Raw genomic sequence first — 25,771 nt, forward strand, 5'->3', positions numbered from 1 at the left:
AAACCTACCATTTTCATCTTGCAGCTGCAGGCAAGTACCTTCAGAAATGAACTATCAAATCAAGGACTATTGGGAAACATTGGTCCCAGAGCAGACCTTATAGGGTGGCATTGTTTCGTAGATGTAGAATGCATGCATGTCTAAAGCCAAGCCGCTGTGGGAAAAGTAGACTACAAAAATGTCCATGGTGTGACCACTTGACATAACATGCTTGAACAGGCCACACAGGATGCTCAGCTTTTAATGCATCCTTCCTTCAAGTAACCACACCCTGCTTGCATACATATTAGCTGTTTTTCAAGCAATGATGCACCTTTAATCTAGAATGTGAATTGTCAAGTGCGTGTGCATGTCTTTTGCCACCAACACATGTAACTCAAACCTCAGGCTTACTAAACTATGGGGTAATTTCGAAACTTGCTACACAACAGAAAAGAAGTTACAAACATCTGATGGGGGTATATATAATATGGCCCTGTTTCGCTACATTGCATTCTGAACTGCAGCCATTATTTCCTCCAGAGTGCCTCTGACCAGGTATAGAACAAAGAGATTGCAAACCATGTTATTTGTTAGCGTTATTCCATATTCAACCATCTGTATTCTTTCGGGAAACTAAACTGAGGTGTTTCTGCTGGGGCTATGCTTCCCAGAAATACATGTGAGTAACACGAAGAGACAAGATTCAGAGGTGTGTCTCTACCAGTCCAAGATGAATATGCTTAAGGGCAGGAAACAATACTGTCAAAAAAATATCAAGCAGTGCTTATAATTCCTGACTCTTAACATGCCTAAAGCTTGAGTTTTGGAACTGAATAAATCTTGCTGTACATCTATAAGGTGGTTGCATGTGTCAATTAAAACTATACCTGTGTCATGGCAGGAATGCGTTTTCCCATAAAATGCTATTAGAAAAATGCTTCTGTATAGATATCTGGTAAGGTTTATGCTTCAGTAGGCTGTTGACCATTCATACTATTACACATGTCTAAAAACAAAATCCCCATTGATTCCAAGGTCTTCAGGCAGGCTATATTATGAAGGGCTACAAATAACTATCAGACTGTTATGGGAAGGAAAGCCTCACACCTCAGGTTCATATAATAAATTCAAATGGAGGGTTGCCTAGTAGTCGATCAAGACTACAGCTGCTAATTGAGAAAAGCTGGGATCTGAATTGACAGTGACTAATCAGAAAATGTCTCGAGGTCATGGTGGACAGCTCAATCAAAACAACTTTCTGTGCAGCAATGTGGAAAAAGAAATTCCATGCTAGAGATTATTTCCAGTCCCTTTCCTAAAAGGAATTGAGACTGTTGTAATGCTTTGCATGTGCATCTGTGGCACAGTCACATTTGGATTATTTAGTGCATTTGCAATAGCTCCATCTCAGTAAAACAAGGGGGGAAGGCACCTTAGAACTGGAAGAGGTTTACAAAAAGCCATCTAGATGAACAGAGGGTCAGAAATAACTCCTTGATGAAATGCAAAAGATTTAGGAATTCTTAGGGTGTGTTGTTGTTGTTGTTTTAAAGTGACCAAGGAGAAGTTAGAGACTTACATAATTGCATGGTATGGAAAAAGTAGCTGTCAAAAGTACTGGCACTCAAGGTCACTTAGCCACACAGACTGCAGTAGGTTTAATAGAGGCAAAAGTAAGTACAGATATAATTTAGAGATGAGGAACCTGTGGTCCTCCAGATGTTGTTGGAACTCCAAGCTAATCAGCCCTAGCCAGCATGGTTGAAGGTTATGTGGTCCAACAATACCTGGAGAGCAACAACTTCTCCATCTCTGATTTATGGATTTGCTACCATAACATATGGTAATGGTCAATATCTTAGATGGCTTTAACAAGGGGTGAGATATTCAGGAAAGGATGACAGCTTAATAACTAAAAGGGACATCCATATTCAGCAGCTGTATACTACTGAATTCCAGCTGCTGTTGTTTTCATGCCCTTCTTCTCAGCTTCTAGAAGGCATCAAGCTCAGTATTATGGAAAGCAGGATGCTGTATCCTTGACAGAGTCTTATATTTCTGAATTGGGCATCCCTACCAAACCCTGTCAGACTCCTTATAAATTACTTGAAGGAACCATTGTCCAACAGCTTCTTCAAATTACAAAGATCTAAAGCAGCTTTGCTGCCAGTTCTGTCCTTTCCAACCCAGCTAGATTTTCTCTAAGAAGAAAACTTGCTAGAAGCACCATCTTCCTATCTGAAGAGATATGGTTTCAACTGATTGCTGAAAGGCAGCCCTGTATAGAGAAGCTTAAGGTTTTTATATATGCTGGAAGCCACCCAGATTGGCTGGGGCAGCCCAGTCAGTTGGGTGGGATACAAATAATATATTATTATTTATTTATTATTATTATTAATTACTATAATTATTAACAAGCTCATCAATACATACATATAAGAAAACATGGAATAGAATACTCCTCCATGAAATTCAAGGTTCATGGCATCATATATAAGCTACTTACAATTATAACTCTTATTAGGGTAGTGAGCTTAAAAAAAGAAAGCAATTTTGCATAAATGGCAACAAGTTTGAGGAAGATGGGTAGAAGCAGAAAGGCCATATTTAGGGTCATGTTTTGCTTATAAAAGGAAAGATAGCTTTGTTTTGCGCATAAGAACTGGGCAATACATTTATTAGGGCCAACCAAAATGTCACCAGAGTGACAAAATTGCAGTAAGCTTTTGAGTTCAAGTTTTGAGTTTGTGTAACCTTTACTAGGTTACACAAAGCAAGTCATTGGGGAGACCAGGGGAAAAAAGTACAAAGATCCAGGCTAAAAGAATGCTGCAGTCTTGAGGTCTGTCTGCATATTCACTTTCAAGACAGAGGACATTGCAGACTGAGTAAGTCACTCCCAGGTGTTAGGATTTCAACCTAGCCCATGGGCGGATTTACATTTGACAGGATGCTGTGGTCCCAAGACACACAGAGGAAATGCACACACATTTCACTTTTCCAAGGGAATCTGGATTTTGTCAGATTTAGTAGACCCCATCCAAGCTCTGAAAAGCACAAAGAGCTGAAATAGGAAACCACATCAGTGATTCCTGTCTTAACACTTACCAATATCAGTTGCTTTCCCCATTTTAAGAACTGTCCTGTAAGTGGTGCGAACCTCTACAATCAGTACATTCAGATAAAACTGCATTATCTGCCCATCCATCACAACAATTTTTATGTGAAGTGACAGAAGTGATTCCTCTTCCCTCTCAATGTCATCTGGGGTGGAGCAGTGGCGGCGGCAGCAGCAATAGTTTTATAAGAACCATGGCTGTGAAGTCTCAAAACCAGGTGCCCATGGCAGAATGAACCTACATGTGACCCTTCAGCAGCTAAACTTTAGTGCGTGCACACATATCTACACAAGAACGTCTTCCATTGTGTTTCTCCTCTGAAGGAGGAATTAGCTCTGCCATCCCTGAGGCAACCACAGGAAGCATAGAAGGGATGGTTTGCGGTTGAGTGCTAGCCGAGTCCAGGAAATAAAATAATCCAAAATCATGCTGGAATTGGATTAGCATCAGTGGTTGCCATAGAAGATGTGTGGAATTAGTATTCTGTATAAAATGGACCTATAATTTATATGCATTCTGAAAAGATACATGCTACATTTTATATTCGGAGGGAGTGTATGTAATTGGACATTGGTATAAAGTAAATGGGGTCGGAACTGTCTTTTTCACAAGGGCCCACAATGGAAGTACCCTGGCTAGCATCCGCCTATAGTTGCATGTAGAAAGACCTAATATTTACCTGCAGCTGCAGGTTCCTACTCCACTCATGCTTGGGCTCCACTGCCATGTGCAAGGGGCCAACTTTTCTAATATTCAGATAAATTAAGCTGCTCTGTGTGTTCCAAGTCATTATCAACTTGGGGGTCCTTAAAAAACCCACAAACAGGCCAAAGATTGAAAGATACAGGAACAGTTGCAACGCAGGTTTTAAGGAGTTATAAGAGCCATTGATTGCATTCGCAAGTATCCAGTACAGTGGTACCTCGGGTTAAGTACTTAATTCGTTCCGGAGGTCTGTACTTAACCTGAAACTGTTCTTAACCTGAAGCATCACTTTAGCTAACGGGACCTCCTGCTGCTGCCGCAGCCCGATTTCTGTTCTCATCCTGAAGCAAAGTTCTTAACCTGAAGCGTATGTAACCCAAGGTACCACTGTAGTAGATCCCTCTGATTTAAAAGTGCAGCAAGCTTTCGGGTTACACAAAAGCTTCCGGGTTACACAAGTGAAGAAGCTTTCAACTCGCTAGCACCTGATCCAGACAGACATCTGACCCGTTCGGGGATCATTCTGGCTAGTTAACAGCATCAGTTGCAACCCGAGACAGATACCAATAGATTTCAACGGTAAGCAGGACAAGAGAAAGTAATGTTAGGCAGCAGGCCCGCTCTGTGGTAAAGGAAATCTGTGTGTATGTTGTTGTTGGGGGGGGGGGAATGCAAACAAACAAGGAGGTTCTCCCCCCCCCCCTTGGAATGAGCAAGAAACGGACGAGGGAAGCCAGTATCACCTGCTAATTAGAGCGGGGGTGGGGGTGGAGAGATGATTAAGAGGAATCAATTTTCCACATGGTGACCTTTACCATTCAGAGCCCACCAGCCACTGCAGGGGCGAGAGGGGGGAGGGCGTCCAGAACAAGGGAGGGCAAAGCGTCCGCAGGCATTCGAGCCCCCCTACCTCACGCGCCAGCCCCGTTCACGAGCCAGCCTAAAAATAGGAGCCGCCATGACCAAAAGGGAGCAGCTGGGGTCTCCCCGGACAGTGCGAGCGCGCGCGCTGACTGGGCCGCCAAGCGCCGCTTGCGCTTCCCAGCGAAGGAGCCCTCCCGGCTCGGGCAGCGCGCACAACGCGGAAGAGGCTGGCGCCGCTCGTCAGGCACCCTGGGCTGGAAGGGAACGCCTGGCCCGAGGCGACGGGGCGCGGAAACCCCCGGGCAGCCGCGAGAGCCTCCCCCCGGGGCTGACGGCGCGCAAGCAGGAGGAAGGAAGCGCCTCGAGCCCGTTCCAGGGCAAGAGCCTTACCTGCCATGGCGCTCCAGTCCAGAGACCCGCTGCGCAGATACGGCTGCTACAACTACTTTCGCTCTCTCTCGCCAGCCCCACGCCTTATATACGGGCAGGCGGGGCCCGGCAGGAGGGGCGGGGCTTCAAGGGATGACCAAAACGGGAACGGCCACAGAGGGGTGGGGGCAGGAGGAGGGAGCGTGCGTGCGTGACGTGGACGGAATGGTCCTCGGAAGCGCGCAACCTTCAAAATCTGACGGGCGCGCTCCTGTCTCTCGCGGAGGAAGCCGGGCAGATGTTCGTCAGGTGAAGCGTCTCCTCGCTCAGGCAGAACTGTAGCGCGAGAAGCTCTTCGCCTGACTAGCGTCAGCCTATTTTATTTTATTTTATTTTATTTTATTATTTTATTTATTTTATTTTTTGGAGTACCCTGCTAAAGACAAAGGCTTGAGGCAGAGCTGTAGCTACGGGGGTGGGGGCTAGCCAGATTTTTTTTTTTTTGGCCCCGGGTGAAGCTTATACAAGCGTTTCATCTTCCTCTCTCACAATAGTAGAGGATTATTGGACCAACGACTTCCCATTCAGGACAATGGTTTCTGTTATTCCATTGCTGATTAGATATGGGAAATCAGCCACATATTCAGGGATTTGGCCTCAATTCCACACACACACACCCATTATTATGGGCTGGTAGCCCAGACTGGGCCTACTGGCTATTCTGGCCTTTGTGAAATGCACCGATTCTCCCAGGGTTGTGTGGAACAAGAGCAAGGAAGTTTCAGATCTTTGCTCAGCCATGAAGCTCACTGAGTAACCTACCCTACCGCATAAGGTTGTTATAAAAGGGCAGAAAGAATAACGCACGCCACCTTGACGGCTGCACCCACTTTGGAACTCCCTCCCCAGAGAAGCTGGACTGGCAGCAGACACCTTCTGCCAGCGGGTGAAGACTGTTTTATTCCAACAGGCTTTTGGCAACTGTTTTCTCAAGGAGAAGGCTTTTAATCCTGCCAAGGTGTTTTTAACTCTCTGTGTTTTAATAGATTTGTGGGATTTTTAAATTCTGTTGTCCTTTAATTGCTTTTTAATTATCTTTTGTATGCTGTTTGTATTTTATCTGTGTTGTTTTAATTTGTGTAAAAGACACCTTGAGTCCTGGTCTGGGGGAAAAGGTGGGGCATAAATAAATATAATGACATTACTACTACTACTAAAATAATAAATCAATACCATTGTCACTTTTCAATGAAAACAGCCTCCTCTCAGTTTGTCATGGCCAGAGGTGGTGATGGGGAAGCAACTATGGGTGCATAGAATTAGTTGGGTGCATAGAATTAGTTGCATGGACCTTTGGATCATGGCCAATGTTCATTGGCTCCAAGTATTCATTGTTCCAATGCATAGACTAATGCATTGATCTCATCCGATGTAAAGAGCCTGACAAGGACACACCCAGAATTTGAGAATATCTATTTCCATTAAGATGAGCTTAATGGAATGTACATTCTTCTTGTTGGTCTGCCGGAAGAGGTCAGGCAGTGTGTGGGAAACTACCCTGTTTTGTATGTGATTTTAATGGAATTTCCAGAGGATCAATCTGTGTTGCAGCAAATACAATAAAAGGTCTTGTGGCACTTTAAACCCCAACACATTTGTATGGCATAAGCTTCTTTGGATAAAATTCGGATGCATAGAATTTTATAGTCCAGAGGTAGAAGGTCAATCATAAATTCAATCCCTGGCATCTTCAGGTAGGGCTGAGAGAGACCCCTGTCTGAAATCCTGGAAAGCTACTAATACTAAGGGAGATGGACCAATAGTCTGAGTATAAGACAGCTTTTGTGTAGGTGTATGCACCTGGAACTGTTAGCAATGAGGGCAGATGAAAACGAAGTGCCAAAAGCACAGTCAGCAACAATTGAATTTGTTCTGTTTTTAATATCAAATTATAAATTGTTGCAATCCATCTTGGGCCTGATGGTAAAGAATGGGGCATTAAACTGAAGTAACAACAGCAGCAACCTGAATGTATGTAGAATCTGCATGGCAGCCCTTCAGAAAAGCAGAGATTGCCAACACAATCAGTTTAGGAATACTGAATTGATTTACATCTGTGGTGGTGGGGCAGGAAACTACTTTCTGTGTTCAGGCTCAAACGGATAGAATTGAACTTGCTGATTAGTCGTAATCCAGCAGTTTCAAATCGGAGCCTCCCTATGAAATTCCTTTGCTCCAGGTGGCTTTGTACCCGAGAGTCGGAAATGAAGCAACTGAGTAGATTGAAATGAGAGAAGATTCTCAAAAGCAGAGGGAAAGCGACCCAATACTACAGCTTCTGTGGGTTCATCTAGTAGGCTGAGTCACGCAATGAGAAGTATATATGAAGTGATCTTGGAGATAGCCTACAGCAGGGGTAGGCAACCTAAGGCCCGGGGGCCAGATGCAGCCCAATCACCTTCTAAATCCAGCCTGTGGACAGTCCGGGAATCAGCATGTTTTTACATGAGTAGAATGTGCCCTTTTATTTAAAATGCATCTCTGGGTTATTTGTGGGGCATAGGAATTCGTTCATTCCCCCTCCAAATATAGTCCTGCTCCCTACATGGTCTGAGGGATGGTGGACCGGCCCATGGCTGAAAAAGCTTGCTGACCCCTGGCCTACAGGATAGCTCAGTCAGTAGAGCAGTAGAGCAGGGTTGTGGGTTCAAGCCACACTTGGGCCAAAATATTCCTGCATTGCAGGGGGTTGGACTAGATGACCCTTGAGGACCCAACCATATGATTCTAGGATACAACGAACACATTTTTCTCTGGGTCACACAGTAAATGTAGCTCAGCTGGTTTCCCTTTTTGATTCCTTAAAAGATATGTGGGCTGACCCTTCACTCTGTCTACTGCTTCTGCTACTTATGAAAAGAGATCATTGAATACATGCTTAAGGTTGAGTTCTGCACAGAATAGGCTTGTGTGAGGGCAGCTGTTAATCATAGTCCATGACTGGGAAGCAGAGGAATCCTTGTTGTCACCACTGCAGCCCTGGCGTAGTAGTGTAAATGAGAGCCTGTTACACAACCTGCTTTTATATTCTGCCTGACATAAACCTTCCCAGTGTTCTGACTTTATGATCTAAAAGTAAACAGAACACTGAAAAACATATGGGAGGTGGAGGTGGCCCCAGAGGGAAGATAGGGAAGCAAAGGTTTCTTTCCTAAATCAGATTGGTGACTTGAATGGGATTTTTACCATTTATGTATTGGAAGCAAATTCCTAGCTATTAACTTTTACAGCTTTCAGACAGCAATGCTAAATATTTTCAGTATTGTGCCTTCCTCACTGTAAATACCCTTTCCGTTATTGTTCATATTTTTTTCTTTATTATTTTAAAAGGCTTGAATTCCCACCTCACCTCAGTCTTGAACATTAGTTCTTTCAGCATACAACTGCTCACGATCCATATCTAGATCCCTTTGGGAATTATGCAAAGACTTTCAAAAAGTGTGAATTAAGTTAAGAAACACACAGTTGTTTCTGAAATGCCCCTTCCCTAAGAATCATCATCATGGACCAGACATAGCGCCGAGGATTTGCAAACAGCATCTGGGGTGTTGTTGTTGTTTTTTACTTTGCACAAAGACATGAAAATTATTACAACTTTTCATAGTGCACACTTTGCAGCATTTACAGTTGCTCATGTTTAAATTTGCAACATTTGAAGTCCCCAAGTATGGGCTGACAACTCATGCGATGAAAAGCTTGTCAAAGCTAAGCCGGTTTGAGCCTGCTTTGAGTCTGGTGGGTAGCCATCTGGAAGTTCCATGCCTGGGTTCCGTGGTGGGGAAAAGGCAGGTAGTACTTAATGGAAGGAAGGAAAATAAATCAGCACTTCAGATTTTTCACCTCTTATTTCACAGCTAAGCTATAAAAAAATGCTGGACAGTATCTTCCTCTCGACCCTGCCCCAACGCCATTTTGTCAATAAAAATTGTAGCCCTTGTTGCTGTTTGCCCCATTAAAGAAAACATTATAGCTGGTGTGATGCCAGTTCTAAGATCTGCAGTGATGTGCATATACAAGGTCTGTATGTGATTCTTTCCCTAGGTTCTTTCATGCTACAACAACATCTTTGAGGATACTTGAGGAGTCCTATCCAGGTACTGAGCAGATGCAAATCTGCTTAGTTTCATCAAGGCTGTTGCATCAAACACCTCCATAGCATGCTAGCTCACCTGCAAGTGGCTGGGTTCTTTTCAGAAAAAAGGTAGATCTTAATTTAAATCACTGGCTGAGGCATAAGGCCTGGTTTTGATGCATGAACGCTGTGCATATCAATCTCAGCAGAAAATGCCTGTGTTTAAATTTTCAGTTGTGATTTCACCCCCGCAACATGAAAGCATCATTCAGAGGTCACCCCTCTGCTCACACAAATGCAACACAGAAAACTGACAATTATAGTGGCAGATTCCTCCCTGCTGCAAGCCAACATCGTGAAAGATAGGAACCCCCACCTTAGTAGAAACAGATAATATTACTATCAAGGAGTCGGGTGGCCAGATGCAAGAGGCAGCTGGGCTCCCGCACCTTTAAAAACTGTGTAGAGGGGGGAATTTCAACAGCTGCAGATTGTATGACAAGCCACACCTGCTCAAATACATGCTACAAATACATGCTACTATTAAAGGTGCTGGACTTTTGCATTTGGCCACCCTATTAGAGAACAGGAGGTGACATGATTGAGACATCATTTGCATGCTCAAATCCCATTACCTCCGTTCAGAGGCTTTTCAAATTTTTATATTGTTTCAAAAGTCAGAGTTGGCTGAGTTTGACAGTGGGCTACAGAAATGATACCTTTGTCACAAGTCACAAGAGCTTCAACTCCCTTAAATGTGATTGCCTGTCTCCAGGCTTAAGCACAAATAATCTTCCTAAGTGGGCAAATCCCTTGTATTGATGATGTTTGCAAAGGTTTCCATAGAACCTTGGACCAGCCTTGCTTGCAAGGTAGACAAACAAAGCCAACATGATAATATATCTTGAAGTCGTGGGCCTTCTTAGGAAATTCTGGACTTTAATGCTTTTGTTGTGCTCTGTGTGTGTGTGTGTGTGTGTGTGTGTGTGTGTGTGTGTACTGTAGTGTTTCTATACTGGATAATGACTGGATAATGTCTATATCTCTAGTGTAGTTTGAAAAGCAAGATAGCAAACACTTAAAGATAATGTTAAAATTGCTTCATGAAATGTTAATGAATGTAATAGACCTGTTAAGAGAGCATAGATTCCAGCCTATATTGTATTAAGCACTTAATGCCGATATGGCTTATATTCAGGAAGGCCATTTGGGTAGGTAGAACTACCCCCAGAGCATTGCTTACGGGACAATCGGGGGGTGGGGGGTGGGGAGCTTTTTGCTCTTTGAAGAGTAAACAGGGAGGAGAGACTCATTCACCAATGCAAATACCTGTTCTGAAGAAGAAGGTCTCTTTATTTTGGTGCAAGCTATGGACTGCAAGAAGATCAAACCTCTCCATTCTTAAGGAAATCAGCCCTGAGTGCTCACTGGAAGGACAGATTGTGAAGCTGAGGCTCCAATACTTTGGCCACCTCATGAGAAGAGAAGACTCCCTGGGAAAGACCCTGATGTTGGGAAAGATGGAGGGCACAAGGAGAAGGGGACGACAGAGGACAAGATGGTTGGACAGTGTTCTCGAAGGTACCAGCATGAGTTTGACCAAACTGCAGGAGGCAGTGGAAGACAGGAGTGCCTGGCGTGCTCTGGTCCATGGGGTCACGAAGAGTCGGACACGACTAAACGACTAAACAACAACAACAAAAATTGCACAGCTTTGCTGAAATGTATTAATATTTATCTCACTAGTGTTCTAACCCTTCTCCAAAATAACTGAGAATGGTACACACAAGATTATCCCAATTCTAGCCCCACAACAAGACTATGAAGTAGGTTAGCCTCAGGGGCTGCATCTAGCTGATGATGGCTAAGATAGGATTTGAACCAAAGGCTTCCCAGTCCACCATGGGTAGGGAATCTTAGGTCCAGGAGCCAGGTGTGCAGTGGCGGAGTTTGGGTGGCTCCCTGAACAACACCACAATTCAGTGCCCCCCTCTCACCTTCCATTGTTCGTCATTGTTATGACACCCTCTCTGCTCAGCACCCAGTGCAGGCAAACCAGTCTCACTCTCCAAATCTGCCTCTGAGATGTGGCCCTCCAAATTTCTCTGCCTGGCCCTCAGGACTGTCTGAAGGCCACAACCTTCTCTGGGTAGCCACACTTGTTACGGATCCTGGTTCACATCCACCTTGAGTGTTTTGCCTGGATGGCATGTCTCCTGAAACTCTGATAATGCCTTTAGCTTGGCTGGATGGGGAATAGAGCAGTGTGTGGAGAAAAATCCTATTATACAAAGGTAAAATTTACATTTGTTGCTCAGCTCACTTTGGCCACTGGGCTCGACCAGTACTGGTATGTGGTCCCAGAAAATTGCCAAGAAGGGAATGTGGCCCGTGGGGCTGAAAATCCCAAACACACCCTGAACCCTGCACATATTCACAGCAGTACAGTCGTACCTTGGATCTCAAATGCCTTGGCTCCCAAACAAATCGGCTCCTGAATGATTGAAATCCAGAAGTGAGTGTTTTGGTTTTCAAATGATTTTCGGAAGCCGAACGTTTGGCGTGGCTTCCGATTGGCTGCAGGAGCTTCCTGCAGCCAAGCAGAAGCCCTGATTTGGTTTCCAAATGTTTTGGAAGTCAAATGGACTTCCAGAACGGATTCTGTTTGACTTCCAAGGTGCAACAATATTTGGGACAAATGTAAACTGGTCTTATGTTGGAACTCAGGTGTGATGCCCCCTCCCCCAGTCAAGCTTGTCTCAAGACCTGTCCTGAGTCACACTCACTGCTGGGAAGAGGCACTGCCTCTTCTTCCCTCTCTCCCAGCTGAATCCTGTCAGGCTGAGCCTAGAATTTGGAAAGTAGACTTCTTGGTATCGCCCTTAATGTCAAAACACTCACATATGCCTGGTTCTTTCCCTAAATCAGCCAAGAGGTCTTGTTGTGCCACTGCAGCAATTGGTACACCTCATTCTGTTGAATTAAACGAAGGGTAATGATTGTTGTTAAGAGCTCAAGAACCTAAACCAGGCATCCTCAAACTTGGCCCGCCAGATGTTTTGGGACTACAATTCCCATCATCCCTGACCACTGGTCCTGTTAGCTAGGGATGATGGGAGTTGTAGTCCCAAAACATCTGGAGGGCCGAGTTTGGGGATGCCTGACCTAAATGGTAGCAGCACAAGGTCACTGGCAATTTATTATGCTACATTGTAACTTGTTGGCAAATCCCCCCTCCCCCCCCACTAATGATTGAGTGGTATTGACGTCAGGGAAGGCTCACTCATGAGACAAAGCGAGGCGACTGCTTCAGGCAGCAAAATTCACAGGGGCAGCAGATCCTGATGCAGATCTTTACTCACCCTCTTCTCCCTGGTGGGGAGCAGGGTGCCATTTTGTGGTTCACCTCAGGTCATAGCTGTCAACTTTTCTTGCGAGGAATCCTATTTGGAATAAGGGAATTTCCCTTTAAAAAAGGGAAACATTGACAGCTATGCCTCAGATACCACAGCCTGTTAGATGCCCTTAGTTCACACTGAAGTCAATGGGATTTAAATTAAGATGTGACTAACTTGTCCCATTGATTTCAGTGGAAACTAATTGCAACTAACTTATTCTAAATCCAGCCCTGTATATTTTGTATTTATTTGCACCATCCAGGCATTTTCATCACTAGTAACACTGTGCAACACTCTTAGCCCCATTCTGCTTTTGAATCCCATGTCAGCTCTGCTCCCATGTTGTCTACATATTAGGGGAATGTCTGGACCGTGGAAGCCTAGTGAAGACACATGGGTTGTCCCCATGAGCTGTAAAGATGCATGATCAGGGTTGTGGCTCGTAGGGACATTCTACAGGTGTTCAGCCACTTTTCTCCCCTTCCAAACTTTCCCCATGTGAGGATCATGCTTGAGTGAAGAGAGGCCACATGCCTGCAGTCTGATGCCCCCAAACTCTCTTCAGAAATTGTGGAGATCTGGGTATGACCATGAAGAATGACCCCATCCTCACCACATGTGCCTAGGACTGTGTGAACAACACTAACTGAAAGTAAATACAATTCTCAATTTGCCTGACAGCAATTCCAGCCTTGCCTTGTCATCAAATCCTGAAACCAGGTGGAAGTCGTTCTGTCAATTTCTATGTGTTACCAGAAGTATCGAGACTTGCTGATGTTCCAAATATACCCCACCTCCCATGCATAGAATTTCCATCAGCTGAAAAAGGCCAGCAGTCCTGACACACAAGGAGGATTCATGCGTAGAAAATGTCAAAACGATGCATATAAATCATTCATGTGGGGCGCAAATTCTTCATGCAGCATAAGGGAGAAGGCATCCGCTATTGGCTGAAGGGTGGAGCAATGAGGCATGTTCTTCCCAAGAGGTTAACTCAGTGCCTCTCTGTCCTTTTAGAAAAACATATAAAAATAAGTAGATATTTTTTACTTGAATAATGTTTTTCTTGGAGGGATTAAAGATGTCATTGATGCAGCAGTTACAGTGTGTATACTTGCAGAGTTTATAGAAAGTGATTCTTGGGTTGTGACAGTTTGCTGGTGCCAATTTTTTATTTTTATGAAGATATTTATATTTCCTTTGTGACTTGCTGTTTACAGCTGAACAGGGAATTATACGCAAGGCAAATTTGGGTTTTGTGGGTGAAAATGTATTAATGGCCTCACTGATCTTCACAAATATGTCTTCTTACATAGATACATCTTCTTATATGTTAGACAGAATGAATAGGGCTTGTGCTAGAATAACAGCCTACATTTGGGTTTGGGGCACACGCGAATGTACAGTTTCAAAGTGGGTATCATGTTGTTTTCAGGCACAGTAAATGAATTGTGTACGTTCTCATTAAATATACCCCAACCTGGAGGCGTCTCCTGCTTTTCTACATTTGTCCAGGAGAAACCCTGCTGCAGTTCTGCATTAAAAACCCTGCCCGGTAGCCGCATAGAACCCCTATTATAAATCTGAGATAATGACACACCTCTGTGGAGCCTGAATCACTATTTGAACCTTGCTGGACTTACACTGGTTGTGGGTATGCCAGAGATGTTGAAAATAATTTTTAGTACTTTGGCTGCTCACACTGGGCTGTGTGTGTGTGTGTGTGTGTGTGTGTGAATTGTATGAAAATGTTAATGTTTTATGTAAATTTTTCTATTGTATAATGTATTTCTATTTATGTTTTTTAAATTAACTTGGAAATCAGCCCTGAGTGCTCACTGGAAGGACAGATCCTGAAGCTGAGGCTCCAAGACTTTGGCCACCTCATGAGAAGAGAAGACTCCCTGGAAAAGACCCTGATGTTGGGAAAGGTGGAGGGCACAAGGAGAAGGGGACGACAGAGGATGAGATGGTTGGACAGTGGGATCTGGAAGGGTTTGATAATAGATTTGGCTGGCATGCATACATATGGTATGATAAAGTTAAAGTGCACAAAGGTTTCAAAAACCATATTGTTAGGAAAGCATTATATAATGTGTGGATGAGGTACAAAGACTTATTGGAAAGTAAAACTCCCAGGTGGTTGTCACCAATGGAAGCTAAAGAGGTGAAAAAACTTAATATGGAGTCTAAATGGCCAAAATATTGTGAAATTATAGAGCAAGACGGTGAAAAAGTTAAATTACAGAGTTATGAGAAATTAAAGTCCAAGGTACGAGACTGGTTGCATTATCTTCAGATAAATGAGATATTTAAACAGGACAGGAAAATAGGCTTCCAGATGGAGAGGTCAAAATTAGAAACAGAACTGTTAGAACCCAATACTAAGAATCTGTCTAGAATGTATAATTTGCTGTTGAAATGGAATACACAGGATGAAACGGTGAAATCAGCTATGATTAAATGGGCACAAGATATTGGCCATGACATTATGTTTGCTGACTGGGAACAGTTATGGACCACCGGTGTTAAGTTTACGGCATGTAATGCCTTAAGAGAAAACATAATGAAAATGATTTACAGGTGGTACATGACCCCAGTCAAGCTTGCAAAAATTTATCATTCGCCCAATAATAAATGTTGGAAATGTAATGAGACTGAAGGTACTTTTTATCACCTTTAGTGGACCTGCCCGAAGATCAAAGTCTTTTGGGAAATGATCTATAATGAAATCAAGAAAGTCCTTAAGTGGACTTTCTCTAAAAAACCTGAGGCTTTTCTCTTGGGCATGGTCGGCCAATTGGTGCCAAAGAAGGATAGGACGTTTTTTATGTATGCTACTACAGCAGCAAGAATTCTTCTGGCAAAGTATTGGAAGACACAAGAACTACCCACTCTGGAAGAATGGCAGACGAAGGTGATTGACTATATGGGACTGGCAGAGATGACCGGCAGAATCCGTGACCAGGGGAAAGAGACAGTGGAAGAAGACTGGAAGAAATTTAAAATATATCTTAAAAATTGTTGTAAAATTGAGGAGTGTTAAGATGTTAAGGAATTAAGAAATAGAGAATTGCAGCTGAAATTAATAAGTTAAAGAAAAAAGAATCTAATGAAAGTGATTGAAATAATTAATTAATTGAAGGAGTTGCTGAAGAAATGTAAAACAAGGATGCAGAAAAGGGGAGGTATGGGGAAGTCCGGGAAGTAAGGTGTATGAAAATAAGACTATGAAATTATACATGTTTATATGTTTGTATGTTTTTGTTTTGTGTATGGTTTGTTTTTATTATGTGTTTGGAAAATCAATAAAAATTTATATATATAAAAAAAGAGATGGTTGGACAGTGTTCTCGAAGCTACCAGCATGAGTATGACCAAACAGCGGGAGGCAGTGGAAGACAGGAGTGCCTAGCGTGCTCTGGTCCATGGGGTCACGAAGAGTCGGACATGACTAAACGACTAAACAACAACAACAAACTTGGAGATATTTATTCTTATTCTTATTCACTATTTATTAAATTTATATACCACCCTTCATCAAAAGATCTCAGGGCGGTTCACATTTGAAGTTCATAGCTGAGGTAAGAACCGATTAATAAGTCAAACAACAACAACATTGCTAGCTTTCCTTTTACCGTCACTGTGGCATACAGAACATCAATTTGTGTCCAGTTCATTATTCTCTTCTCAGGTCTGATCAAAGTAGTTTGAAGTTTGAAGTTCATGGAAGGATGGTTTGACAAAACGAACCCACAAATGATGCATTAGATGTTTATTGTTGTCATTTTGTTCACCAAGGTGAGCATGTTCACATTGGTTGGGATGGAGAGGCTACATGCAAACTTGTGCTGAGGGGCATTTATCCTCTTGACTGCTAGTACACACGCTGTACTGTGTCTTGTGGGGTTAGCTTTGCTGCAGGAAAAAACAACTGGGCTACACAAAGCCATTGCCTGCTTGCCACCTTAACGCCCCCCCCCCCCCATACATAAGGAAGACTTTGAAGTGGCAGGGGGCATTGCAGCAAGGAGAATATTTACAGTTTGAACACTGTGAAATTGCAATTTCCCCACAACCCATAACACGGTCTCAGTCCTGCAATGACTATATAACAGGTGCACATTTATCTTCTCTAGACATAAATAGCCCAGTTTCCCAGGTTCTGTCTAGCACCAACAAGAAATGGGAAGTGGAATAAGGCTATGCAAACAGAAGAGGAAGAGTCTGCTGCTGAGAAGAGTAGATTTGGTTCACAGTGGCTCTCATTTAGTTCTTTGTGACTCCTGCAACCACAGATATAAATTATACGGGGCAAAAATCTATTTCTCATCTCAAATAATGATGGATGTTTTGCTGGGTGTGCAATGCAGGCATCATCTGATAAGGTGCTCAGTTTAGTCTCTGTGGCAGAACTGGCACCAGCACCTGGTATCTCTGGGCAGCTGCCAGGGCCCACTGCTGAGGCCTGCCTTGCCCTCTCCCCCATTAAATATCCCTTCTGTCCCTGCATTCTGAGCTAGCCAGCAAGATCATACTTTCAATTTCTCAGAGATCCTCTCTACTGGTATGGGGAATTGTGAGGAATTAAAAACAGTGGCAGCTGCAGGCACCTGGAGCCGCTCAGAATGCCGCCACTGCAACCAGATAAGCTTTCCAGGGCATGCAGAAAAAGGAGGGGGCCTGCTAGAGGATGCTTTGCCCAGGGCCTCTGCAAAAGGGAAGCCAGTCCTAATCTGTATAATGGGAACGAAAACATCCCACCTTATGGATGGCACTTTGAGCACAAACTCCATAAATACTGCAAAAGGACAGTTGTTGTTTTTAAAGTGCTATCCAAATGCTTTGGCTAAATTGACATACAAACTGCGGGACAAGGACAACTGTGACTTCAAGGAAGAATGGGAGCTTTTTACTAATTATCTAAAAAGACAACAAAATGAACTGGACTCCTGGGCAGGTTTTGAATAAACATACACAAATTTATTGGTTGGTAACATGATAGATAGATAAGGCAAGGATATGTATAATGTTATAACATGCAGAGAATAAGATGTGCAGAGAAATCAGAGAGAGGAGCTGAGGGAAGTCCCTGGTGGGGGGGAGGAGGGATGGAAGTGGGGGTGGGGAAAAAGGGGGAAAATAATGTATGTGATTATATGGTTTGATAATTTGTTATGTTGAAATTGCTTAATATATTTTTTTTTAAAGAAAGTGCTATCCAAATGCTAAGCAAGCTGTACATTTACTCTGCAGGCAGCTTTCGATACTGAAGAATCCAGATGGGTGTGAGACATTCCTGAAGCAATAGAATCCCGTTCCTATTTGTCCATCCAGATCTAACTAGCAGCACATGATTTGTTTCTGCAAACTACCTGACATGCTTGCAGGGCGTGCAAGGCCAGCAAGTATTCTAACTGGGCAGGAAAAACCAACAACAGCCACAGAGGTTTTCCAAGAACTTGTTTGCAGATCCTAAATCATGGTTCCAGCCCCTTCGACAATGTGTCTCTGTAGTTCTACGTGTGGTTTGAAGGAGCTGGCAATTGAGAGCTTGTTCCTTGGAAGGGTAGTAGGTTCTACAACAGTGCTTCAAACCTCAGCTTGGTCTTCTTCTTGCCATTGGTTAATTACCTCCACCCACGTCTTCCAGTCAGCTCTGCAAAAGTGTGTTAGGCTGCTCTCTGAGAGATCTCAGTCCTGGATCATGGCAGCTACTGGACGGTCCTTGAATCCCGATGCCTTTCCCATTTCTAAATGAAACTATTTGTTTCTGCACACTGTTGCTCTTGCGGAATGGATTCAAGCACATATGGGTAAATTAAAGGTACCCCTGCCCGTACGGGCCAGTCTTGACAGACTCTAGGGTTGTGCGCTCATCTCACTCTATAGGCCGGGAGCCAGCGTTGTCCGCAGACACTGGTCACGTGGCCAGCATGACAAAGCTGCTCTGGCGAGCCAGAGCAGCACACGGAAACATCGTTTACCTTCCTGCTAGTAAGCGGTCCCTATTTATCTACTTGCACTCGAGGGTGCTTTCGAACTGCTAGGTTGGCAGAAGCTGGGACCGAGCAACGGGAGCGCACCCCGCCGTGAGGATTCGAACCACCGACCATACGATCGGCAAGTCCTAGGCGCTGAGGGTTTACCCACAGCGCCACCCGCGTCCCTACATGGGTAAATTGGGCTTGCACAATTCAAGTGGATTAAATTGCCCTGTCACCCCAGTGCAACAAATCCACTTTACAAAACAACAATGGAAGTTTTGTGATTAGCAAAGCGACAGGGTAAGGCGTTGAAAAGTATGGGATGGTCAAATGACGAATCAGAAGATGTATAAAAAGCCAACAATCAAGTCAGAACAAATGTTCATTGTCTCAGAACCACTTCTCAGACAAATCAGAATGGATGCTCAAAAATGACCTGGCATTGTCAAACCTTCACATCAGCTTTGTGCAAGCATATCAGGAAAAAGTTGCTGAATGACATGGGTTGTCTGAAGGAGCCCTGTCTGCATCATTTGACTACGCGCAGTTTAAGCGTTTTTATACATACAGTTTGCTTTTCCACAAGTCTTCTTCCATGATTTCTGCATCATGAGCCTTCAGCACGATCATTCCTTTTGTCATCTTCTGTGGCCAAATTTATTTTGCGTAATCCGAGTCTTCAGTACAGAACAGGCCACATAATGAAATATATGAATACAGTGGCGATATCTGGTTTTCAACATTGTGAAAACCAGCTAACCTTGCAATATAATGATATATCACAATGTCTGAAATGAGGATGGAGGCATTGGCTGGCTTCACAGTTTTCCCCACATTGTGATTTTTGCATAGCGTGCACGCGCGCGTGTGTGCGTGCGCTCACACACCCACACACACACACCATGGTTCACAATATATTGCCAGGTCAAAAATTAAGAAACCAATATCATGATATGCACTTGAAACCGGCTTTGGACAATATATATCGATCGCCTAGTCCTAACATTCATCTTGATTAGCGATATATTGCCAGGTCAAAAGCTATGAAACCTATATCACGATATGCACTTCAGACTGGTTTTAGACTATATACTGATATATCGTCCAGCCCTAGAATACATACTGTTACAGGTTTCCAATAAGATTTCTGTGAGAAGATCTATCCGTGTGGCAAAACACTGAGGCAATACCTGGACTTGGCAAAAGAGTGTTAATAGCCTGGAAATGTGTTTCCCTAGGAACTTAGATCCAAAAATGATAAAGGAGGTCCAGAGGAGATATATGGGCTCAGACCCAACCATGATGTCTACCTTATTCCTATATTACACATTTCTTGCTGAGCTTCACTAGGTTGATTCAGTTGAGCTTTTTAATAACTCTCTCCTTCCCACCACTTCCTGACTACGAGCTCAGATTAGATTTCATCCACTTCACCCAGCAACTCATAGTGGATGAATAGAGGTCATTCTCAAAAGGAACTGAGGATTGCTTCAGGACTCTTTGGGACAAAAGTGCTCTTATTCCAGTTAAAGCTGCCCATGGGTGTTTGTACTTTTTTGGAAAGTCATCCATGCAGAGCAGCCATGAGTGAGAGAAACAGCAAGGCTGGCAGCACACGAACCTTCATATCCTAAGGCTCCAACCCTGAGTGTCTAGGTTTCATCCATCTCATTCGTAGTAACATTACGAGGATCAATAAATCCTCTTGACAAATGGACTTTGGTCTTGGGTTTCTGGAGGCTTATGATTAAAAGAGCAGGCTTCTTTTAAGATTTTCCACACTGTTATGAGCAGTGGAAGTTGAGTCCACTTCATTTCCACAGAGAGAAATGGGATTTGTTCCCAAACAGAAGCTTTTTCAGCACTGAGGTGCCAAACAGGTTTGCCCAAAAGCTTCCATCCTTCTCTGCAGACTCAGGACAGGTAACAGTTTATTAAACCACACCTTGAAAGAGTAAAAAATTAACAGATGTGCAGCACTATTGTTTGCATGTTTACTTGGAAGTAAACCTCTTATGGTTTATACCCAGGTAAGTGGGATGGGGGGCAGTCTAAAATTTAACGAAGATTAAGCTGCTTTCTAATACAAGTTTAGCCCTCGCCATGAGAAGCCACTGCTGTTTTTCTAGAAAAAGAGGTGCCCAAATTCACCATGAATGCCTGCCTTGTTCACTTATAATGGCAACGGCGCCCACCTGAGAGGTGCTGGAACTGAGTTCTGGTGAGTTCCAGCTGAAAAAGGCCCTGTGAGAAGCCATATGTATTTACCTGAAAAGTCTCCAAAGAGATTTTGATAGCTGAGCAGCAGCCACCAAGAATACCTTGGTAGGTGACTTTAGGTTTGTAATTAGGTGCAGAGGCAGCAAAATGTAGGCTATTGTGGACTGCATGGCTGCATCGCAGGTCAAAATCTATCAGATGGAAGTTTCACTAATGCTTTATTTCTTATGGGAAAAGCTTCACCAGCTAAATTTCTGCATTACAGTGGTACCTCGGGTTAAGTACTTAATTCGTTCCGTAGGTCTGTTCTTAACCTGAAACGGTTCTTAACCTGAAGCACCACTTTAGCTAATGGGGCCTCCTGCTGCCACCGCAGCGCCAGAGCACAGTTTCTGTTCTTATCCTGAAGCAAAGTTCTTAACTTGAGGTAATATTTCTGGGTTAGCGGAGTCTGTAACCTGAAGCGTATGTAACCTGAAGTGTATGTAACCTGAGGTACCACTGTAGCAAGCACAGGCGTCTCTCTCTCTCTCTCTCTCTCTCTCTCTCTGTGTGTAGCTGCAACTTCAAATGGCAATTTCATCTAGCCAGCCTGGACACACAGTGGGGGAAAAGATTACCACAGAAAAGGAGGACCCAGATTCCATGGCCCAATTCCAGTCCCGGAAATTGATTCCGGGGCTTAAGCTCATAAACATCTTAGATACTGAAACTATTTTTCCAGCTTTGTAAGTGATCTGCCTGAATAAAACAAAGAAAAAAAAATACTCTGCATTCCCTTGACATTGGCAGAAGCTTCTGAGAAGCAGCCATGGCTCAAAATTTAAATCCAGGCTAAGGGATCATGTGTGCCTGGAAGATGCTGAAGTATGAGAATGTGTGAATGCTCCTGTAGTTGTGGCCATCACCCCTTGAACAATATCGCACACACTTTAGATAAACCCCAAATTAATATGGATCCATCATTATGGAAGACACTTCCATCGATCTCCACAAAGTTGCTGAAATTTATGGCAATGCTGTGCAAAGTTGTTTTGCTTTTAAGTATCTGCGAGCTTTCAGGAGTCTTGTCTCCTGGTAGCCACAATTCTGGAGTCATGCAATTGTTGGAGAAAGCTGTTCAGTCATTCTGGAGACAGACCATCAGGCTATATGCTAAGTGGCATCCATTCCTTGCATCTACTGATGGGAACTGGACTTAGTCCAGCAGTTTATACAATATAGTTTGGAACAGATAGTTTTGTCGGTTGTCTGAAGAGGAATTGCCATCCTTTAGAGCAGGAATGGACAACCTTTGTATTCTCAGAAGCCACTCAATAATTTCCTTGGAGAGTAGTTTGTGGAAGATGTGTTTTGCCACATAAATTGATCCCTCACAAGCTGGTGTCACACAGCAGAAAGGGATTCACAGACATGATGTGCTTCAAGATGACTTTTTTATTGAGCATTCATCCTGATTTGTTTTTAGGGGAGGCTAGAGAGCATTGTGGGACGTGGGTGGCGCTGTGGGTTAAACCACAGAGCCTAGGACTTGCTGATCAGAAGGTCGGCGGTTCGAATCCCCGCGACGGGGTGAGCTCCCATTGCTTGGTCCCTGCTCCTGCCAACCTAGCAGTTTGAAAGCACCTCAAAGTGCAAGTAGATAAATAGGTACCACTCCGGTGGGAAGGTAAACGGTGTTTCCGTGTGCTGCTCTGGTTCTCCAGAAGCGGCTTAGTCATGCTGGCCACATGACCCGGAAGCTGTACACCGGCTTCCTCGGCCAATAAAGCGAGATGAGCGCCGCAACCCCAGAGTTGGTCACAACTGGACCTAATGGTCAGGGGTCCCTTTACCTTTACCCTTTTAGAGAGCATTGTGTCCAAGCAAGTGTTATTCTAGATTATTTTCCTATGCATTTCACAATCACTTAATGCAAAAAGTCAGATCTTTTGGGTTGCTGTGTAAGACCTCCCAACTCAGTATATTAGCATAGTGTCAATTTGCTGGGATGGGATTGCATCGCACCTGACAGTGTGGAAGTCCCCATACTCTCAGAAATAGTTAAAGCAAGGATGGGGAATCTGTAGGCCCTAGATGCTGGTCGACTTCCATCTACCCTAGCCAGTGGGGTTAAGGGTCCAGAATTATGGTAGCTGGAATCCAGCAACACATGGAGGGCCATAGATTCCTCAACCTTGGGTAAGAGCTTTATAAAATATGGCAAAATAAAGATTTTCCAGGGGATATTCATGTTTGTTTGCTGCTGCAAAAATTAGAGATTTGTGGCACCTTAATTTTTTATTATGGTACGGCTTTTGTGGACTAGAGTTCATTTCATCATATGCAAGGTTATCCAAAGTTGCACTATCACATGGTTGTATGGTAGTGGGAGCAAGATTAAAAGCAGTGAGGTCACAGGGGAATAAAGTAAAGATAGATAGATAGATGATAGATAGATAGATAGATAGATGATAGATAGATAGATAGATGATAGATAATCCTGACTCTGATAATTATGTTAAAGGTTAAAAAGGTAAAAGGTACCCCTGCCCGTACGGGCCAGTCTTGTCAGACTCTAGGGTTGTGCGCTCGTCTCACTCTAGAGGCCGGGAGCCAGCGCCATCCGCAGACACGTCCGGGTCACGTGGCCAGTGTGACATCGCTGCTCTGGCGAGCCTGCACCAGCGCAGCACACGGAACGCCGTTTACCGGTACCTTCCCGCTATAAAGAGGTACCTATTTATCTACTTGCAGTTTTTTAAGGGTGCTTTCGAACTGCTAGGTGGGCAGGAGCTGGGACCGAAAGACGGGAGCTCACCCCGCCGCGGGGATTCGAACCGCCGACCATACGATCGGCAAGTCCTAGGCATTGTGGTTTTTTTTTTAAGCGGCATTCACATTCCAAAAGTAGTATCACAAACACCCAGGCATTAGGAGTCTATATGCAGTGTGATAAAAGGATCTTATCGTGATTGAGGTCGCAGATGATAGAACTGAACTTTATACCTTATTACTGAGTCATTTCAAGCTGGAGTCTCCCTTTGAAGTTCCCTTGATCAAGAACAACCCCCTTAAAATCAGCAGCAGAGTGTCTTCAGAGGCTGAAATGTTGATTTCTGAATATCTCCCTTTCTGAGGTCAGACAAGAAGAAGAAGAAGAAGAAGAAGAAGAAGAAGAAGAAGAAGAAGAAGAAGGGGAGGAGGAGGAGGAGTTTGGATTTGATATCCTGCTTTATCACTACCCTAAGGAGTCTCAAAGTGGCTAACATTCTCCTTTCCCTTCCTCCCCCACAACAAACACTCTGTGAGGAGAGTGGGGTTGAGACACTTCAAAGAAGTGTGACTGGCCCAAGGTCACCCAGCTGCTGCATGTGGAGGAGCGGAGATGTGAACCCGGTTCACCAGATTACGAGTCTACCACTCTTAACCACTACACCACACTGGTGGTGTGTTTAATCTTTTGTATGGAGACTGACTTGTTTGTTCTATGTGTAATGTGGAAGAGCATGGCTGGTGGATGATAATACATCTCATAGATAGTGGAAGATGAGCTGGTGAAGGAATCCTTGGTGTTGGGGCTGACATTACTAGTTCCTCTAATAGTGTTGCCTAGTAGATATGGGGACAGAGTTGGCACCTGGGTTTTGTTGCAGAAAGAGTCTGCCTTTGTGCTACTGTTAGGTGACCTGCTGTTGCTACTGAGTAGGTATCTGTAAGCAAAGACAGGCCTACCACTCAAAGTCTATGAGCGGGAAGTAATATAACAATGTCCAGGATGGGCTGTAGATTACTGATAATACAGTGGTACCTCGGGTTACATACGCTTCAGGTTACAGACTCCGCTAACGAAGAAATATTACCTTGGGTTAAGAACTTTGCTTCAGGATGAGAACAGAAATCGTGCAGCGGCAGCGCAGCAGCAGCAGGAGGCCCCATTAGCTAAAGTGGTGCTTCAGGTTAAGAACAGTTTCAGGTTAAGAACAGACCTACGGAACAAATTAAGTTCTTAACCTGAGGTACCACTGTATAATGGAGTGATTTTTCTCTTCTAGGTCTACTCTGTAGTGTTGTAAATAACTCCTGGGTACCAGTCTCACCTTGTTGATCTGCTTTATCACTTCATTGGATGGGAATGGTATTATAGTCTAAGAAATGCCTGGTGTAAATTCATAAGTTGCAAGTATCTGTTGAACATATGAGAATAGACTCTGCACCCCACCCTGCCTGCCTTACTTCTAGTATCAGACCTGGGCCCAGAGAAAACTTGTTTACAACAGTGAAGTGTATTGAGGTTTGATTTGAAAGTCTTTCCTCTGTCTTTTTCAGAAAAAAAGGATCTCTCTCTCTCTCTCCCTCCCTCTCTCTCTCTCTCTCTCTCTCTCTCTCTGGAACTGGGGATGAATTCGATGCAGCTCACATTTAAAGACAAACATACCAAATCCACACTTTCTGAAACAGCCATTCTGCATATCCTGATGCATAGCCATAGGCAGCTTGCCATGAGATTAATGCTCCCCCCCCCCACAAGATATTTTTTCCTAGTCAGAGCACCACTCTGATGTGTTGATGCCCTCTGCTGGTTAAATGCTAGCATTCTGACTGAGTATTTTGATAAATCAAGACTTCCATGTCTTCCATGGGATTGAGATACTTGGAGGGTGGAAGGATATTTAAGAGGCAGCTCTAGTTCTTTGGGGGAGGGTTAAATGGTTTGGAGAAGAGAAGAGTTAAATTACTGATGGACTGAATGTTTGGAAGTTCAAGGTTTTTTCCAATTATACTATTCATACATTTTTAAAAATGTGAATAAAAAAATAAAAAGCAGGATTTCAATAGACCTCTAATATAATTTCATGAAATGAAAATTGATAAATCCTAAACTCTTGTTTATCTTTACAAGATTCTGTGATACAATAGTTTGGTGAGATTCCAGTCTAAGGAATCTTAACTTGCAACACCTGCAAAGTTGTTGAGCTTTTTAACCCAAATGGTTAAAGTAGTGATTTTAAGCTG

At 43.6% G+C, this 25,771-nt stretch overlaps 2 protein-coding genes across 5 annotated transcripts in view; one reads left to right on the top strand and one right to left on the bottom strand.

Annotated features, from left to right (window-relative positions):
* GYG1 (glycogenin 1) overlaps positions 1–5,188 on the bottom strand; it is a 36,570-nt gene extending 31,382 nt beyond the window's left edge. For 3 of the 4 annotated variants that reach the window (XM_028731255.2, XM_028731254.2, XM_028731252.2), the window contains exon 1: positions 5,061–5,188. In XM_028731255.2, coding sequence (XP_028587088.1) covers positions 5,061–5,067 — 7 coding nt within the window. In that variant the 5' untranslated portion in view covers positions 5,068–5,188. The remainder of the gene's footprint in view (positions 1–5,060) is intronic. The other variant, XM_028731256.2, reaches the window with a different exon arrangement.
* CP (ceruloplasmin) overlaps positions 1–25,771 on the top strand; it is a 569,984-nt gene that overhangs the window by 126,260 nt on the left and 417,953 nt on the right. The window lies entirely within an intron of this gene.

Source organism: Podarcis muralis, chromosome 6 (assembly GCF_964188315.1).
Source record: "Podarcis muralis chromosome 6, rPodMur119.hap1.1, whole genome shotgun sequence".
Classification (NCBI taxonomy): domain Eukaryota; kingdom Metazoa; phylum Chordata; class Lepidosauria; order Squamata; family Lacertidae; genus Podarcis; species Podarcis muralis.